This window comes from Pongo pygmaeus, chromosome 19 (genome assembly GCF_028885625.2).
Source record: "Pongo pygmaeus isolate AG05252 chromosome 19, NHGRI_mPonPyg2-v2.0_pri, whole genome shotgun sequence".
NCBI classification, from domain to species: Eukaryota; Metazoa; Chordata; class Mammalia; order Primates; family Hominidae; genus Pongo; species Pongo pygmaeus.
Genome location: NC_072392.2, coordinates 68,419,108 through 68,438,068, shown reverse-complemented (window position 1 = coordinate 68,438,068; position 18,961 = coordinate 68,419,108). Strand labels below are relative to the sequence as shown.

The following is an 18,961-nucleotide window of genomic DNA, read 5'->3' as shown; positions in this document are numbered from 1 at the left end:
GGCCCCTGGCTCGCAAGCAGCGGGGCCAGCACGTGACCCGAGCGCTAAAGGGCGCAGGGGATGGATGGAGCTTGACCTTGCCATCTGGCCCCTCACGGATGTGCGGCTGGCTCTCCCTCTAGGAAATCAACAAATTTTTGCGCCTCTAACATCCAGGCCCCTGAGGATGGTCGCGAGGAAGATCTGTTTCGGACTGCAGCTGGGGCCTTCGGATCCAGAGGAAACCAGGGCTATTCTTCGAGGGTGGGAGGGGGAGGGCCGCGGGGTCGGAGGGGAAGGTGGCCCCGCGCGAAGTCGCCGCCGCGCCTCGCCCCGCCCCGCCGGCGGAGACCGAATCCGCCGCACCCCATAGGCAGAGGCCACCCTCCCCGCCTCCCCGCCTGCTCTGCGCCCGCCCCGCCCCGGCTCACTTTAAAAGTTTACTCGGGCCGGGACGCAGGGCAAAGCGAGCCATGGCTGTCTACGTCGGGATGCTGCGCCTGGGGAGGCTGTGCGCCGGGAGCTCTGGGGTGCTGGGGGCCCGGGCCGCCCTCTCTCGGAGTTGGCAGGAAGCCAGGTTGCAGGGTGTCCGCTTCCTCAGGTACTGGCCCCCCGCGGGAAGAGAGGGGACGGGGCAGTTCCCCGGGAGAGGAACTTGGAGGTCCCGGCGAGCTTCGGAAGCCCCACCTCTGGACGAGTGCACTGGGGGGAAGGTACCCGCCCCTCCCCCGCCCCCCACCAGCACCTAGGCAATAGGAAAAGCTGGCTTGGCCTGGTGTACTTGGGTTGCGGGGGGGCGTTGGTTGGTGGCTGCAGTGACTTCGAGTTCTGGTCCAAGACTCTCGATTCCTTCTCCTTTATGGGCACAGAGGGCAAGGAGTGTGGGCTTTAAGGAGAATATTCCCATAGAGAGGGGCAAGGGCCAAGGCCTGGGCTGTACCCCCAGGACACTGCCTCTGAGTTGGAACCCCTTCATGGGCAAACTTGGGGATCAGCCCCAGTCTCCCCGACCCAGGCCACTAAACTTAGCAGTCTCCTGTCTCCTCATCAGCTGCTCACTAACATGGCTTTCATTCTTTGCTGCCTACTCCTGGGCCTATTTCCTTCTGTCCTCAGTGCAAGGGGTGGGATGGAAGCTGGCAGACAGAGGATTTCAGTTCCCAGTAGCTTCACTGACTCTGCAGCAGCACAGTAAGTAAAGCTGCCTTCCCGGTGTGACCAGTCCCTGGGAGGACCCCGTGAGATGGCAAATGTGAAAGTGCTTGAGACACAGAGAGCAGGCTGCCACTCATGTTATCAGCGCTGTTAGCTTCAGCAGGACCACTGGGGAGCCCTGTGCACCACTGAGCCTGTCCTACCACTCAACTCGGCCAGATACTAAGTCTATGGTCAGGACAGCACTTTCAACAACATCAGATGGGGTGTGGGCCTGGACATGGAAAAGGGAGAAGAAGTCAGAACAAAGCTGGGTCTCAGAGAACTAGATTTGTTTTTGTTTTTAAAAAGGCTAAGCAGGAAGAGTTGGAGGGACATGCAGACTCCTTTTTGGCTAGAACTCCAAGATCACACTTTCTGAACTTGCTGATTCCTGAATGCTAGAAAGCATGCAATGCCTTAACATCACTCTGCCTAATTTGCTGAGAAAACTAAGTGGATCAAGGCTGGTCAGTAGATGGGATTGAGATGAGGATAGTGGGGTCCTCTTCCCAGTGACTCTGGGAAGTCACTCACTACTTCCCAGGGTCTCCCTAGACAAGTTCAGCCCTCTCCTGACCCGCTAGTCTCTTAAGCCTCTCCTCTGGACTCATGGGTGCCCCCTCAGGCTGGGAGGACTCTAAGGAAAGTTACTCCCCAAAGTGTACATATTTTATCACACTAAATCAGGCTACAGGGGAGTCTCTCAGCCTACTCTGGCTCAGGAGGCTGCGCAATACAAAACAAACAAACAAACCAATAAATAAATAATAAATCAGGCCACATGGTAACATTTCTGACCTTTGACTTTTTTTATCTATAAACAAAACAGGTCACTTACCTGCTACAGCCCCGGGACCTCTGAGAACACCAAGCTTCAGAGAAATTCTTATTGCTGTGTCAGGAGGAGACTCATTTATCCAGATAGATGATTTTCTGAGTGTTTGGCCTACTTCCTTTCTGTCCCTTCCACTCCCCTGTGCTTGCACCCTTATTGTCTGACTGTGGTGGTTTTACCTGATTTCTCTCCTACTTTCCCCTTCAGAAGCCTCAGGGCTCAGGCCAGGCATGGTGGTTTATGCCTGTAATCTCAGCACTTTGGAAAGCAGAAGTGGTAGGATCACTTGAGCCCAGGAGTTCAAGGCTGCATTGAGCCATGATCATGCCACTGCACTCTAGCCTGAGCAGCAGAGCAATACCTAGACTCAAAAAATAAAAATAAAGGCTGGGTGGGTGGCTCATGCCTGTAATCCCAGCACTTTGGGAGGCCCAGGCAGGCAGATCACTTGAAGTCAGGAGACCGGTTTGGCCAACATGGTGAAACCCCGTTTCTACTAAAAATACAAAAATCAACCGGGCGTGGTGGCATGTGCCTGTAATACCAGCTACTAGGGTGTCTGAGGCAGGAGAATTGCTCCAACCTGGGAGGCGGTGGTTGTAGTGAGCCAAGACTGCACCACTGCACTCCAGCCTGGGTGACACAGCGAGACTCCATGTCAAAAATAAATAAATACAAATAAAAATAAAGGCCAAGCATGGTGGCTTATGCCTGTAATCCCAGCACTTTGGGAGGCTGAGGTGGGCGGATCACTTGAGGTCAGGAGTTAGACCAGCCTGGCCAACATGGAGAAACCCCATCTCTACTAAAAATACAAAATTAGCCTGGCGTGGTGGCGCATGCCTGTAATCCCAGCTACTTGGGAGGCTGAGGCAGGAGAATTGCTTGAACCTGGGAAGCGGAGGTTGCACTGAGCTGAGATTGCACCACTGCACTCCAGTCTGGGTGACAGAGAAAGACCTCATCTCAAAAAAATAAAAATAAAAATGAGAAAAGAAGCCTCAGGGCTGAAACCATCAGCAAACATTCCTGAGAACAGATTCCGTGTCATGCTAGCGCATGCTGTGGATATAGAGGCCACAGAACTCAGTCCTCACCCTGCCAGGAACTTGCAGCCTCGTAGGAGGAGAAATAAATCAAGGTGAGCACTATTCGGTGTTGCAAGTGCCATGGTGAGGAATGCGCCTGGACTTTTGTCCTCTGTTTTCTCCGATCTGCTCACACACAGCCTGCTTTCCTGTTGCCCAACACCCAGGCCTATTACTTATCAGACCCTGGTTTTGCCTGAGAGAAAAGAGCAAGGGCTTTGAAGTTAGACTATCCTGGATGACAGCCCTGGCTCCTCTCCCTGTTGGTTGTATGACCTCGGGCATGTTATCTAACCTCTGAGCTGGTTAGTTCATTACTTACTACCTTCTTGCTGTGTTGTTGGGCTGATGAATAAAAAAAGCTTGCTCTTGTTCTCAGCCTTTCCTTTGAGGCAGGGCTGTTCCCTGGAAACCCTTGACTGGTGTCTGGGTGGGAATTCTGACTGATTTGAAAGTAGGAGAGGATCCCCTCCTTGGTGCCCTCTTTCTGGAACCCAATTATTTCTCCTAGCTGATTGCCAAGATGGTGACTTCCACCCAGCTACGTGTCCAGTCCTTGGGTCTGCTGGACGTCCTCCTCTCCATTTGACGCAGGGCTGTTCAGAGTCTTTTTCTTTTTCTTTTTCTTTTTTTTTGAGGTGGAATTTCGCTCTTGTTGCCCCAGGCTGGAGTGCAATGGTGTGATCTCAGGTCACTGTAACCTCTGCCTCCTGGGTTCAAGCAATTCTCCTGCCTCAGCCTCCCAAGTAGCTGGGATTACCGGTGTGTGCCACCTGCCCAGCTAATTTTGTATTTTTAGTGGAGATGGGGTTTCACCATGTTGGTCAGACTAGTCTCAAACTCCTGACCTCAAGTAATCCACCCGCCTCAGCCTCCCAAAGTGCTGGGATTACAGGCGTGAGCCACCATGCCCGGCCCAGAGTCTTTCTCCCCACAAGGAAAGAAAAAGCTGTCCTTTGCTCTCCAGAACTCCTCATGACCAACTCCTTCCCGCTGTCCACGTGCCTCCTTCCCCAAGGAAGGTGAATGAGTTAGTCTGGGACTTCAGCAAACCTCCAAGGAAGGAATTCAAGGAGAAACCTGGGCTGAGCAGGCTTCCTCCAGACCTCCCCTAAAGCTGGCCTGGGGCTGCCTATGAGGCAGCTGCATCCAGGGTGTTGGGGACACTCAGAGCTGGGAAGGCAGAGAGATCAGTGGCTAAAGCCTCTCAGAATTAGGTGTGGTGCTCAGAGCTGGGGATCCAGTGACTTAGTGCTGATGGTAGGGACAGAGGGGTAAGTGGGCTTTGTGGACCACCCTCCATGGGGATGGCTATGATCATGTAAGACTGTGGACCTAAGGGAAAAATCTGAGGCAAAAGTAATATAAGTAGAGAGTTTATTTGGGCCATGTTTGCAGACTGCAACCAGGAGCATAGACTCAAGTTGCCCTTAATATATGATCTGATGAGCAGCAGTTACAAGTGGGTTTTTAAAAGAAAAGAAGGCTGGGCGCAGTGGCTCACACCTGTAATCCCGGCACTTTGGGAGGCTGAGGCGGGCGGATCACAAGGTCAGGAGTTCGAGACCAGCCTGGCCAATATGGTGAAACCCTGTCTCTACTAAAAATACAAAATTAGCTGGGCATGGTGGCGGGCGCCTGTAGTTTCAGCTACTCGGGAGGCTGAGGCAGGAGAATCGCTTAAACCTGGGAGGAGAAGGTTGCAGTGAGCCGAGATCGTGCCACTGCACTCCAACCTGGGCGACAGAGTGAGACTGTGTCTCTAAATAAATAAATAAATGAAAAGAAGAGACAGTTCCTAAGTGATTTATCAAGAATGTACATTAAAATGATATAAGCTATTGATTCATTATACTTTGTTCTTTGTATCACAAATTTTGTTAACATGAAAGTAATGGGTAAAGCAGCTAGTTAGGAGCAAAATGCCTTTAAACAATTGTCCCTGGGAAGGAAGGAGCATGACTGAAGTCTCATGTCTCTCTGGGCTTGATACATTTTGCATACATCACATAGCTCAGACAGCTGCTGAGCTATTTTTCTGTTCTTGTGACCAACAATTTACACACACATGGAAAACTACAAAATGCTGTTTTATACGAGCGCCTTGTATTAAGCCTGGAAGTGTTTTGGGTGGTAACCATAAATAGTTACAAGAAATAGACTCTTCCCATAATTTCCAAAACATGATTTATGAATGATTTGGTAACGATATCCCTATGCATTCCACTGGGGATCCTCCAGTCTAAATGTAACAGTAGAAAATAACCATGAACTTGGCTGCTGGAATCAGTGAATGGTGCACATCTGTTTTAGTTACCCTCCTCTGCTTTGAATGCTGTACATTGCTGCAGTCTACTGTGAAGCGTGTAAAGGTAATAAAAAGATGAATGAGTTTGTTTTAATTGACAGAGCTATTTTTCTAGAAGGAGTCTACTGGGGAAGTCCGTAGACACACTGATTGAAGGCAGAAAGTTTGTAGTACCATTAAAGATGTCAATCAAAGCAGGAGGAATCTGGTTTGTGGAAATGCGAGGGGGAGACTTCCCAAAGAGCCTGGGGTTAGAACCTGATCCCTGAAAGGATAGGTCTACAGCTTGAAGCCTTTGTACTTCTGTGAAATCTCACTTGTGCTTCAATCGTTATGAACCTTGGTGAGATCATAGCTCACCAAGTCTATAATCTCAGACTTCTGGGCTCAAGCGATCCTCCCATCTCAACCTCCCAAGTAGCTAGGACTACAGGCAAGTGCCACCATATCCAGATCACTTTAAAATTTTTTGTAGAGATGGGGTTATGAAGTATTGCCCAGGTTGGTCTCAAACCCCTGCCTCAAGCCATCTTCCTGCCTTGGCCTCAAGTGCTGGGATTATAGGGGTGAGCTGCTGATCCCAGCCTCTATTTTACTTCAATCTACAGATGAAACTTTGGAGCCAGGCAGATCTGGATTCAAATGAACCACTTTCTAGCTGAGTAGTTTTTTCACTTACGTTGAACTTGACTTTTTTTTTCTTTCTTTTTTTTTTTGTGGAGACAAGGTCTCGCTCTGTCACCTAGGCTGAGTGCAGTGGCACGATCACAGCTCACTACAGCCTCAAACTCTTGAGTGATCCTCCTATCTCAGCCTCCCCAGTAGCTGGGACTGCAGGCCTGCATCACTACACCCAACTAATTTTTGTATTTTTTTGTAGAGATGGTGTTTTGCCATGTTGCCCAGGCTGGTCTTGAACTCCTGAGCTCAAGTTACCTGCCTACCTCAGCCACCTCCCAAAGTGCAGGGATTACAGGTGTGAGCCACCACGCCTGGCCTTGACTTTTCTTGTGTATAAATAATATGTTGTGAGGGTTAAATGAGGTCCCATAAGAAAATGCTTAACACACAGTTTGACGCCAAGGACATGTTCAACCCATCGCATGGGTCAGTGAACAACCTGTCCTAGTGGTGAGCTATTTTACAGGAATGCTTGTGTAATGATGGCTTGGCCCATTCTTAAAGTGACCCCAAGGCCCACAGTATAGTAACTGTGTCTGGGGAGTAGGAGGGAGAAAGTTCCAGCAGGGTAAACTACCTAAGCAAAGGTGGGGCTGCTGGAGATGGGTGGACAGGCCTGAGCTTAGGCTGAAGATAAAGCTGGTCATACATTCAACAGGCCAACCTGCAGGCTGTAATTTCATCTTCTGGGTTGGCCTTGCTATGGGAGTGTCCTAATAACAAAGGGTAGGAACAATTCTGCCAGTGCCTCTCCCTTTAGAACTAAACATGTTGTATTTCTAGCTTACAAATCATGCTTTATAAACCTCAGTGGCATGCATGTATTCCTCCATCTGGGAGTTAGTTGACAGGAAAGCAAATCCCAGTCTTACCAGTCCTAACTTAGTGTGGCTTTAGGCAAGTTACTCAACCTCTGCAGACCTTAGTTTGTTTGTAAAATAGGCTGTTTGGACAAGATGTGCTCTACCTTTGGGAGAACATTCTGTGATTCCTTAAGAGGCTGGAGTTTGAGCCTGATCCCTAAACCCAATAAGGCTGTGATTTGAAGTATGCAGCCTTCATACGTGTGTGAAATTTCACTTGGTCTCTTATGAACCCTGAGTATGCAGCTTCCTAACCTGACATTCTGTAATTCTGTAGTCCCCTGAGCAAAGAGAAGCATCAAGTTTTGTTTTATACACACACACGCACACACACACTTAAATATGTTTTTCTTTTTCTTTCTTTTTTTTTTTTTGAGATGGAGTCTCGCACTATCACCAGGCTGGAGTACAGTGGCGCGATCTGGGCTCACTGCAATCTCTGCCTCCTGGGTTCAGCAGTTCTCCTGCCTCAGCCTTCCAAGTAGCTGGGATTACAGACACCTGCCACCACGCCCAGCTAATTTTTTGTATTTTTAGTAGAGATGGGGTTTCACTATGTTGGCCAGGCTGGTCTCAAACTCCTGACCTTGTGATCCGCCCGCCTTGGCCTCCCAAAATGCTGGGATTACTGGACTCAAACAATCCTACTTCCTCAGCCTCTTGAGTAGCTGGGATTACAGGTACAAACCACCATGTGCACCTGGCTACCTCAAAGGTTTTCCTCCTAGAAAACTAATATCTAGCTTTGCATGTATTTTAGTAATCCTATCAAGGGACAAGTGTCTTGACTCAGCCCCCATCCCTGACTCCTAGGCACTCTTCTCCTGGGGTCTCTGTCCAGCTATTCCAAAAGAAAACCTGCAGCATGGATGCCTCCTGACTCCAAGTATTTCAGGCTACTCTGTCGCCTGGACTGGAGTGCAGTGGCATGATCACGGCTCACTGTAGCCTTGACCTCCCAGTCTCAGGTGATGTGCCCACCTCTGCCTCCCAAATAGCTGGGATTACAGATGTGCACCACCATGCCTGGCTAAATTTTTTGTATTTTGTTTTGGTAGAGACAGATTTCCACTTTGTTGCCCCAGCTGGTCTCAAACTGCTGGGCTCAAGCGATCCTCCCTCCTGTAATCCCAAAGTGCTGGGATTACAGGTGTGACCCACCACACTGGCCCTTCTATGTCTTCTTGAGAGAGTTTTCTGAACCCAAATTATCACTTCTTATGTATTTTCTGTACATACTTACAAACAGATACCAGTGGTTCCATTCAAGATGCTGAAAATGGGCCAGGCGCAGTGGCTCACACCTATAACTCAGCATTTTGGGAGGCTGATGTGGGAGGATCGCTTGATCCCAGAAGTTTGAGACCAGCCTGGGCAATATAGGGAGACCCCATCTCTACAGATAATACTTATTACAAATTAGTTGGGTGTGGTGGCATGTGCCTGTGGTTCCAGCTTCCTGGGAGGCTGAGGCAGGAGGATTGCTTGAGCCCAGGAGGTCGAGGCTGCAGTGAGCCGTGATCGTGCCACCACACTCTAGCCTCGGTGACAGAGTGAGAGCATGTCTCAAATAATAATAATAATAATAACAAAACAAGATGCTGAGAATGGAAGCTTCCACCAATATAGAGTATGTTGTTCAAAATCTTTACTAGGCTAGGCGCAGTGGCTCATGCCTGCAATCCCAGCACTTTGGGAGGCTGAGGCAGGTGGATCACCTGAGGTCAGGAGTTCGAGACCAGCCTGGCCAACATGACGAAAACCCATCTCTACTAAAAATACAAAATTAGCTGGGCATGGTGGCATGCACCCGTAATCCCAGCTACTCGGGAGGCTGAGGTGGGAGAATCTCTTGAACCCAGTGGGTGGAGGTTGCAGTGATCTGAGATAGCACCACTTCACTCCAGCCTGGGTGAAAGAGCAAAACTCTGTCCCCCAAAAAAATTTTTTTTTTTTTTTTACTGTAGTCCTTACTGCTCTTTGTAGTCATTTGTAGTTTGTTCTTTGTAGTCGGTGTTTTTCATAGGTCACATACTCCTCAGGGAGGTTATGTCAAGTGGTAGAAAGATCATGGGGCTTTATGATATAATTACATACAGTAAACTGCACAGATCTTTTTTTTTTCTTTTGAGACAGAGTTTCACTCCTGTTGCCCAGGCTGGAGTGCAATGGTGCAATCTTGGCTCATCGCAACCTCCGCCTCCTGGGTTCATGCGATTCTCCCGCCTCAGCCTCCCAAGTAGCTGGGATTACCGGCACATGCCACCACGCCCGACTTATTTTGTATTTTTAGTAGAGATGGGGTTTCTCCATGTTGGTCAGGCTGGTCTCGAACTCCCGACCTCAGGTGATTTGCCCGCCTCGGCCTCCCAAAGTGCTGGGATTACAGGCGTGAGCCACTGTGCCCAGCCTGTGTCTGGCTTTTTTTGCTCAGAAGCCAAGGAGTGCTTTTGGGAGGAGCAGCTCATTAACCTTGACAAAAACTCACAAAAGTGAGTTTTACGTATTAAACAGCTCAATGTTTCAGAGTTCTGTATGTATTCTAGTATTATTCCTTTGTCAGACATGTGGCTTACAAATATTTTTCCCCACTTTGTAGCTTTTTTTCATCCTCTTAAAAGGGTCTTTTGCAGAGCAAAATTTTTTAATCCTTTTTTTTTTTTTTAATTTTTTGAGAAAGGCCTCACTCTGTCACCCTGGGTGGAGCACAGTGGTGCAACCACGGCTCAGTGCAGCCTCAACCTCCCGGGCTCAAGTGATCCTCCTGCCTCAGCGTTCCAAGTACCTAGGACTATGGGTACACGCCACAAAGCCCAGCTAATTTTAAAAAATTTTTCATAGAGATGGGATTGCACTGTGTTGCCTAGGCTGATCTCCAACTCCTGTGCTCAAGTGATTTTCCCACCTCAGCCTCCCAAAGTGCTAAGATTACTTTACAGATGTGAGCCACTATGCCCAGCCCATACAGCAATTTAAAAAAAATTTTTATAAAATCTAGTTTATTAAATCTAGTTTTTAAGTCTAGTTTATAAAGTCTAGTTTAGTGAGTTTTTTTTTTTAGATGGGGTCTCATTATGTTGCCCAGGCTGGTCTCCAACTCCTGGGTTCAAGCAATTCTCCTTCCTCAGCCTCCCAAGTAGCTGGGACTACAGGTGCATGCCACTGCACCCAGCTCGCAGTGAGTTTTTTGTTGTTGTTGTTTGTTTGTTTTTAATGGATCATGCTTTTGGTGTCAAGCCTAATAACTTTTTGCCTAGCTCTAGATCCAGGAGATTTTATAAATTTTTTAAGTTTTACATTTTACACTGAAGTCTGATTCATTTTATTTTTGCTTACATAGAATGTGAGACTTAGTCAAAGTTCATTTTTCTTGTTGTTGTTGTTATTTTTTATTTTTCGAGACGGAGTCTCGCTCTGTCACCCAGGCTGGAGTATAGTGGCGCGATCTCGGCTCACTGCAACCTCCGCCTACTGGGTTCACGCCATTCTCCTGCCTCAGCCTCCCGAGTAGCTGGGACTACAGGCGCCCGCCACCACACCCAGCTAATTTTTTGTATTTTTAGTAGAGATGGGGTTTCACCGTGTTAGCCAGGATGGTCTCGATCTCCTGACCTTGTGATCCACCTGCCTTGGCCTCCCAAAGTGCTGGGATTACAGGCGTGAGCCACGGCGTCCAGCCTGTTGTTGTTATTATTTTCCTGCGACAGAGTTTCACTCTTGTTGCCCAGGCTGGAGTGCAATGGTGCAATCTCAGATCACTGCAACCTCCACCTCCCGATTTCAAGTAAATTCTCCTGCCTCAGCCTCCCGAGTAGCTGGGATTACAGGCGTGTGCCACTACGCCCGGCTATTTTTTGTATTTTTAGTAGAGACAGGGTTTCGCAACGTTGGTTAGGCTGATCTTGAACTCCTGACCTCAGGTGATCCACCTGCCTCGGCCTCCCAAAGTGCTGGGATTACAGGTGTAAGCCACCATGCCCAGCCAGTTCTTTTTTTTTTTTTTCCTGAGGCTCTTTGTGCTTTTAATGGCCAGCATGCATTAAAATGGCCATCAATTAAGAAAATGACCATTTAGTAGTGATCTTTTTGGGATTTTATTTGTCACAACACCTTCATCTTGAACAATAGTTGCACATTGTAACTAGTATAAATATATCACCTATTTATTCAGGTACATAAAAATTATAACTTTATTTCAGGATAAAACAGCTATTACAGGTTCAGACTCAGCAGTTCAGCATTGTCCTTCCTGCACAAGCATTGGCCATCTCTACTCCCATATCAACGACCACTGGAAGGTCAACCACTAGCCTAGTGTCTGTGCAAATTAGGCAAAGAAGCCCCCCAAGAGGATGCAGCCCCATGGCACATGGCTTGGCGAGTGGCACATGGACTAGAAGAATGAGATCACGAAACTTTGGGTGGTGTGCAGGGGAGATGGGAAGGGAGAGCCTGCCTTTCGACTGCCATGAGCTAGGAGATACATTGGACCAATGAGCTAGAACACAAGAGTGAATATGTTGAATGAGGACTGAGGACTCATGCTATGAGTACAGCATGTGAATTTCATGGACAGATCAGGGCTCTTGCTTATTGCAAAATGTTGGTCTTGGCTGGGCACAGTGGCTTACGCCTGTAATCCCTACACTTTAGGAGGCTGGAGCGCCAGGGTTGCTTGAGGCCAGGAGTTTGAGACCAGCCTGGGCAACACAGCAAGACCCTGTCTCTACTAAATAAATAAATAAATAAATAAATAAATCCCAGCTTGAGCGTGTGGCTCCTGCCTGTAGTTCTAGCTACTAGGAGGTTGAGACAGGAGGATCCCTTGGGCCTAGAAGTTTCAGGCTGCAGTGGGCCATGATCATGCCATTGCACTCCAGCCTGGACAACAGAGCGAGACCCTGTCTCAATAAAAAAAAAAAAAGTTGGTCTTGACCTTGACCCTTTACATGACAGGTGCTGTGGGTCTCCTGCCCATGCCAGAAGTTGCTTCATCTTTTGGATGTTGTAGACACCCTTCGTAGGAGATCATCAAGCCCCTTGTATTTTCCCTCTTAAAACTTTCATGTGAAAAAAAATTTGAAACACAGTTACATGGAAAAACAACAAACACCTGTGTGTCTAACAGAGAATAAAAATTTAACCTTTCTTGTTTTCAGAAAATTATAAATGAAAGAAAACACTACAGATCAAGTTGAAGTCCCTTTTCTGTCCCTCCTGCAGCCGGCCCCCACCAGAGAGCCCCCATCATAAATTTAATATATGTTGTGCTGAAGCACATTTTATACTTTTAGCATGTCTCTGAATCCATAAATAGTACAGTTGTCCCCCAGTATCTATGGGGGGTTGGTTCCAGGACCTCCCTTGTATACCAAAATCCTTGGATGCTCAAGCCTGTGATATAAAATGGTGTCATATAACCTATGTGCATCCTCCCACGTACTTTAGATAATCTCTAGACTACTTACAATACCTAATACAGTATCTACACATCACTTCATTTGTGTGGATTCAACATAGTACTTAGTGAGCAGCAAGTTCAAGATCTAAGTTATTAGTTTTGCCTGCTGTATAGCAGTCCATCCTATGACTATATCTCTAGCAGTGAAATTGCTGTGCTGAAGAGTTGACATTTTCAGCTTTTTTACATATTGCTCTGGTGAGACTGTGCTACTGTGACCACCAGCAGCAACCAAGTTTTGCTGTTTTCCCACATCCTTGCAAATATTTAGTATTGCTGGAGTTTAAAGTGTCTGCTGCTGGGCTCAGTGGCAGTTTGCTTTTCGGAACTTTGTGGAATTTTTTTTTCCAAATATTTTTCTTTTTTCTTTTCTTTTTTTTTTTTTTGGAGATGGAGTCTCGCTCTGTCACCCAGGCTGGAGTACAACAGCGCGGTCTAGGCTCACTGCAACCTCTGCTTCCCAGGTTCAAGAGATACTCCTGCCTCAGCCTCATGAGTAGCTGGGATTACAGGCGTCTGCCACCACACCTGGCTAATTTTTGTATTTTTAGTGGATACGGAGTTTCACCATATTGGCCAGACTGGTCTCAAACTCCTGATCTCAGGTGATCCACCTGTCTCTGCCTCCCAAAGTGCTAGGATTACAGGCCTGAGTCACCATGCCCAGCCCCAGTATTTTTCAATCTAAGGTTGATTGAATCCACAGATGCAGAAACTGTGGATGCAGAGGGCTGACTATATCTTGTATCATTTGATCTGTTTTTAAAGTTTATATTTGTTTAAACATGGAAAGTACTTAGAATCATGTTATGTGAGTAATAAGTGCTCTTAGTCTTGGATTTTTTTGTGTATCAATAAACAATACATATTTTATGCTTTTTTTTTTTTTTCAAGAAACAGGATCTTGCTGTCTCCCAGGCTGCTGGAGTGCAATGACGCCATCATAGCTCACTGCAGCCTCAACCTCCTGGGCTTAGGTGATCCTCCCATCTCAACCTCCCGAGCAGCTGGAACTACAGGTGCATGCTACCACACAGCTATTTTTTTTTTTTTTTTAAGAGATGGTCTTGCTATGTTGCCCAGGCTGGTCTCAAACTCCTGAGCACAAGCAGGCCTCCCACTTTGACCTCCCAAAGTGCTGGGATCACAGGCATGAGCCACCGTGTCCAGCATTAGTATGCTTTTATAATTTCAGCAAAAATAGTATCATAGTTCTCTTCTTCTTTCATACAGTAATATGTGTTTTACAGATCTATTCATCTCAGATTGACATAAGTTGAGACCTGTAGATCTAAGTTATTGGTTTTACCTGCTGTATAGCAGTCCATCCTATTACTATATCTCTAGCAGTGAAATTGCTGTGCTGAAGAGTTCTTTTTTAGGTATTGCCCTGGCGAGACTGCTACTGTGACCACTAGCAGCAACCAAGTTTTGCTATTTTCCCACAACCTTGCAAATATTTAGCATTGCTGGACTTTAAAGTGTTTGCTGCTGGGCTCAGTGGCACGACCCTGTAGTCCTAACTACTTTGGAAGCTGAGGTGGAAGGATCACTTGAGGCCAGGAGTTCGAGGCCAGCCTGGGCAACATAGACACTATTGCTAAAAAAAAAAAAAAAAGAGTTTGCCGCTCTGGTGGGGGTGAAAGAGTATCTTGTTGTGGTTTTAATTTATACTTCCCTGATTACCAGTGAGGTTGGGCATCTTTTAAAATGTTTATTGGTAATGTCTTCTGTGTCTGTTCTGTTCCTATTCATTGCCCATTTATTGTGTGAGATCATTTGTCCTTATTGATTTGTGTTTTTTAAAACACAGGCTAAATATTAATCCTTTGTCTCTTATATATAAAATGAAATTTATAAATCCAGGCCATTGCTTGTCTTTTAGCCTTGTTGATGATGTATGTTTCTCTGTGGACCTAGGGACCGGCCTCGCATTGGGGGTAAGGAGCAGAGGCCAGTCCATGGCTTGGAACAAAACAGGATATTGCTTTCAATTTCATTTTGAAAGCCTCACTGGTGGCTAGCTAGTATGGCACCCTCCCCGGGAAGCAGGGGGTGGCCTCAGCATGGGGACTGTTCCTGCAGTCTCTGGGCCCCTCACAAATCAAGGTTCTGAGTCCTTCAACCTCCCTCCGCAGTGGCTTCTGCAGAGGCCTTATCCAGGGCCTGAGGCATTTCTACCCCCCGACAGGGGCAGGGTCCACCTGTAAACCTCTGGCCCAGGTTCCAAGAACCTCTACCCAGCAGGTAATGTGTAACAGGAGGCAAAACAAACAGCTTCTCCTCTTATGTTCTCCATGGCAGACCTGTTTGCCCAGGCATTTGCAATCCTCCCTGCCAAGTGTGGCTCCCTCAGAGCCCAGCTCTGCCTGTGGTCTCTATATGACCGTGTCAGAACCGTGCAATCCTTTGTGCCCAGTGACCTCTAGCCCCCAACTTTAGTTGCCAGCCCTGAGTGTCACAGAATGCCACAGCTATTTCACCTGCATTGCCCTGAACCAGCTGGCTCATGTTTTCTGTCCAGTTCCTGCTGGTAGGCAAGGCTGGGCTGGGCAGGGCTAATGCTGGGGCAGAAGGCTTTCCAGGTGGGTCCGACCAGGTGGCTGCACAGGTAGGGTGCAGAGCCACTATGGGTTGGTGTCAGGAGAGGTGAGCTGGCTCACAAGAGCAGAACAATGAGAGAAGAGGCAGCAAAGAAAAAGAATCAGACACCACAAGGAGATGGAAAAGTCAGTGTGTGCTCAAGGACTGCCAAGTGGGAGGCCTGGTGGGGGCAGCTGCTGAAGGGGCCATCCCGGGAGGGGCTCCCCATGGGCTGGAGGCACTCAGAGGGCTCCCCGTCAGCCTGCAGGGCCCCCAGGGCAGGATGTGGATGGGCTGCAGAGTAAAGAGCAGTACTCTTGGAAAAGGGTCCAGATTTGCCACCCATCAGGGTCAGAACCTTAAGAAAATGAACTCCTTGCTTCTTCATCCTTAAAAAGAAATGATCTGAGAGTAATGTGAGAATCGTATGAGACACCCAGGCTGTGCAGTGGCACGATGTCGGCTCACTGCAGCCTCGATCTCCCCAGGCTCAGGTGATCCTCCCACCTCAGCCTCCCCAGTAGCTGGGACCACAGGTGTGCACGACCACACCCAGCTAAGTTTTTTTGGTGTTTTTTGTAGGGATGGGGTTTCACCATGTTGCCCAGGCTGGTCTCGAACTCCTGGGCTCAAGGGATCCGCCCACCTTGGCTTCCCAAAGTGGTGAGATTACAGGCGTGAGCCACCATGCCTGGCCTGGCGGTCCTTTTTAAGTCACAGGTCTCTGAAAAGATTCATGTTGTATTGTATTGGGGTCTTGGAAGCCAGGCAGTCCTGGGTTGGAATCCCAGGTTGGCTGTTTACATGCTCTGTGGCTCTGGGTGAGGTGCTGCATTTCTTGACGCCTCATTCCTTCATCTGTAAAATGGGTATGTATCTTGGTCAGGCAGTGGTTATGAAGATCACAGATCAGGCATGCAGAGTCTTTAGAAGAGAGCTGGCATGAGGACACAGCAATAAACATCAGCTCACATTTTTCCGAAATCTGCTTTATCACCCACAGTGTATTAGACATTTTCCATGTCATTAAATATAGTGTCTTTATTTATTTATTTATTTATTTATTTATTTATTTATTTATTTATTTTGAGACAGGATCTTACTCTGTCTCCCAGGCTGGAGTGCATGGCACAATCATGGCTTACAGCAGCCTCGACCTTGTGGGCTCAAGCAATTGTCCCACCTTAGCCTCCCAAGTAGCTGGGACACAGACACACACCAGCATGCCTGGATAATTAAAAACATTTTTTTTGGCTGGGCACGGTGGCTCACACCTGTAATCCCAGGACTTTGGGAGGCCCAGATGGGTGGATCACCTGAGGTCAGAAGTTCAAGACCAGCCTGGCCAACATGGTGAAACCCCATTTCTACTAAAATTACAAAAATTAGCCGGGCGTGGTGGTGCATGCCTGTAGTCGCAGCTATTTGGGAGGCTGAGGCAGGAGAATCGCTTGAACCCTGGAGGCAGAGGTTGCAGTGAGCCAAGATTGTACCACTGCACTCCAGCCTGGGTGACAAGAGTGAAACTCCGTCCCAAAAAAAAAAACAAAACAAAACAATTTTTTTTTTTTTTTGTAGAGACAAGGTCTGCCATATTGCCCAGGCTGATCTCAAACTCCTGGAATCAAGTGATCCTCCCGCCTTGGCCTCCCAAAGTGCTGGGATTACAGCCATGAGCCACTACGCCTGGCCTTTTAGTTAGTTTTGTTTTAGAGACAGGGTCTTTGTCGGTCACCCAGGCTGGCATGCAGTGACACATTCATGGCTCACTGCAGCCTTGACCTACTAGGCTCAAGCGAACCTCCTGACTTAGCCTCCCAAGTAGCTGGGACCACAGGTGCACACCACCACACCTGGCTAATTTTTAATTTTTTTGTAGAGATGGGGTCTCAATATGTTGCTCAGGCTGGCCTGAGCTCCTGAATTCAAGCGATTTTCCTGCCTTGGCATCCCAAAGTGTTGGGATTATAGGTCGTGAGCCATTTTGTCTGACCATGTCTTCATTTTTTAATGGCATAGTGTTGCATTGTATATGCTCTCTAATTTAGTTATCTAATCTCTTACTCATAGGAATAATTTTTTTTCCCAGTTCTTTGCTAAGCAGCAATTAATGTCTCTATTCATACCTTTAGGCATTTTTTAGGTTTTCTTTCTTTTTTTTTTCTTTTTTTCTTTTTTTTTTTGAGACGGAGTCTCGCTCTGTTCCCAGACTGGAGTGCAGTGGCGGATCTTGGCTCACTACAACCTCCGCCTCCTGGGTTCAACTGATTCTCATGCCTCAGCTTCCCAAATAGCTGGGACTATAGGTGCACACCACCATGCCCGGCTAATTTTTGTATTTTTAGTACAGACAGGGTTTCACCATGTTGGCCAGGATGGTCTCGATCTCCTGACCTCGTCATCTGTCCGCCTCAGCCTCCCAAAGTGCTGGGATTACAGGCGTGAGCCACCGCGCCCGGCCAGGTTTTTGTTTGTTTGTTTGTTGTTGTTTTTTAGAATAGATCCCTAAAAGTAGAATTGCCAGGAGGCCAAACAGCTTCTCCCCTTAGATTCTCCATGGCAGACCTGTTTCAAAAGGTATGCATATTCAGAATGTTAATAGATATTACCAAATCAGAAGGAATCCAGATTTATAGGTTTTGAAGCTAACACAGTTTGGGATGCCCTCTTTCTAAACACAAATAAAAAGCTCTTAAGTATCAGATTTTGTGCAAACTGAAGATCGATTTAGAATAAGAAAAGAATTTGCTACCAGTTGCTGCGAGCTTGAAGATTCTCTTTTGAGCTCTCTTTAAGCAATTTGTCAGAAATGCTGACAGATAAATGCTTCTTGATTTGCAGCCAGCCTTCCCTCTCCAATTGCCAGGCACGCCCAGCACTAGGATGGTAGGGAGGGGCCAGGCTGGAGGACATGCTAAAGTGTAAGTTTCTTAGGCTTCCTGCCTCTATACTTACCATCTTCTAAAAATCTTATATCAGTTTACACTCTGGTATATTTCTCTACATCCTTGCCAACATTCCATATAATCAATAACTCTTGTTTTCATGTTGAAATTCATAGCCATTTTATCAATCTTCTCTACTTGGGGAGTTTTTTTTAGGCCCTATTGAATGCAGTGTGATCATCTAGTGCTCTAGTTATCTTAAAATAACCTCTCCCACTGATTGCATAAAGCCAGCAAGAACATGAACCTACTTGGGTTACAAGGATTAACTCTTATTTAGCTGCAACTGCTTTCTAGTACTGCTTATGAATATTCTTTGACAAAAGTGCCTATCATGGAAATTTGAAATTAAACACAGACTCCTCTAGAAAGACAGCAATCTTTGGTTTGGGTAGAGGATTACTGATTTGTTCTATTTTCTCTTCTTGTAATATTTCATTTATTACAGTATCAGACAGATTGAATTATTTTATATCTATATATAATTTTTGGAATAGCAGCTTTTTGGCCCCGGTGGTATAATAATCTAGATAAATGATCAAAAGGAATTGAGTTTGAAATATCAGCCACTGGCTGGGCGCAGTGGCTTACACCTGTAATCCCAGCACTTTGGGAGGCTGAGATGGACGGATCACTTGAGGTCAGGAGTTTGAGACTAGCCTGGCCAACATGGCAAAACCCTATCTCTACTAAAAATACAAAAAAATTAGTTGGGCATGGTGGTGCGTGCCTGTAGTCCCAGCTACTCCAGAGAGTGAGGCAGGAGAATCATTTGAACCAGGGAGGCAGAAGTTGAAGTGAGCTGAGATCGCACCACTGCACTCCAGCCTGGCGATAGTGCGAGACTCCGGCTCAAAAATAAAACAGAAAAGAAAAAGAAATATCAAATATCAGCTGCTAAAGGATCAGAGACTAGATATCTTCCCCAGCCCCCGAGTTTCTCTCTTTGCAAACACACACACACACACACACACACACACACGCACACACTTTTGCCACCATTAGAAAATAAGTTTGCAGG

The 18,961-nt window shown here is 47.1% G+C and overlaps 1 protein-coding gene across 1 annotated transcript in view; it reads left to right on the top strand.

The window, feature by feature from the left end:
• Positions 1–384: 384 nt before the first annotated feature.
• ACSF2 (acyl-CoA synthetase family member 2) overlaps positions 385–18,961 on the top strand; it is a 48,658-nt gene continuing 30,081 nt past the window's right edge. The window contains exon 1 of the mRNA XM_054460157.2: positions 385–580. Coding sequence (XP_054316132.1) covers positions 453–580 — 128 coding nt within the window. The 5' untranslated portion in view covers positions 385–452. The remainder of the gene's footprint in view (positions 581–18,961) is intronic.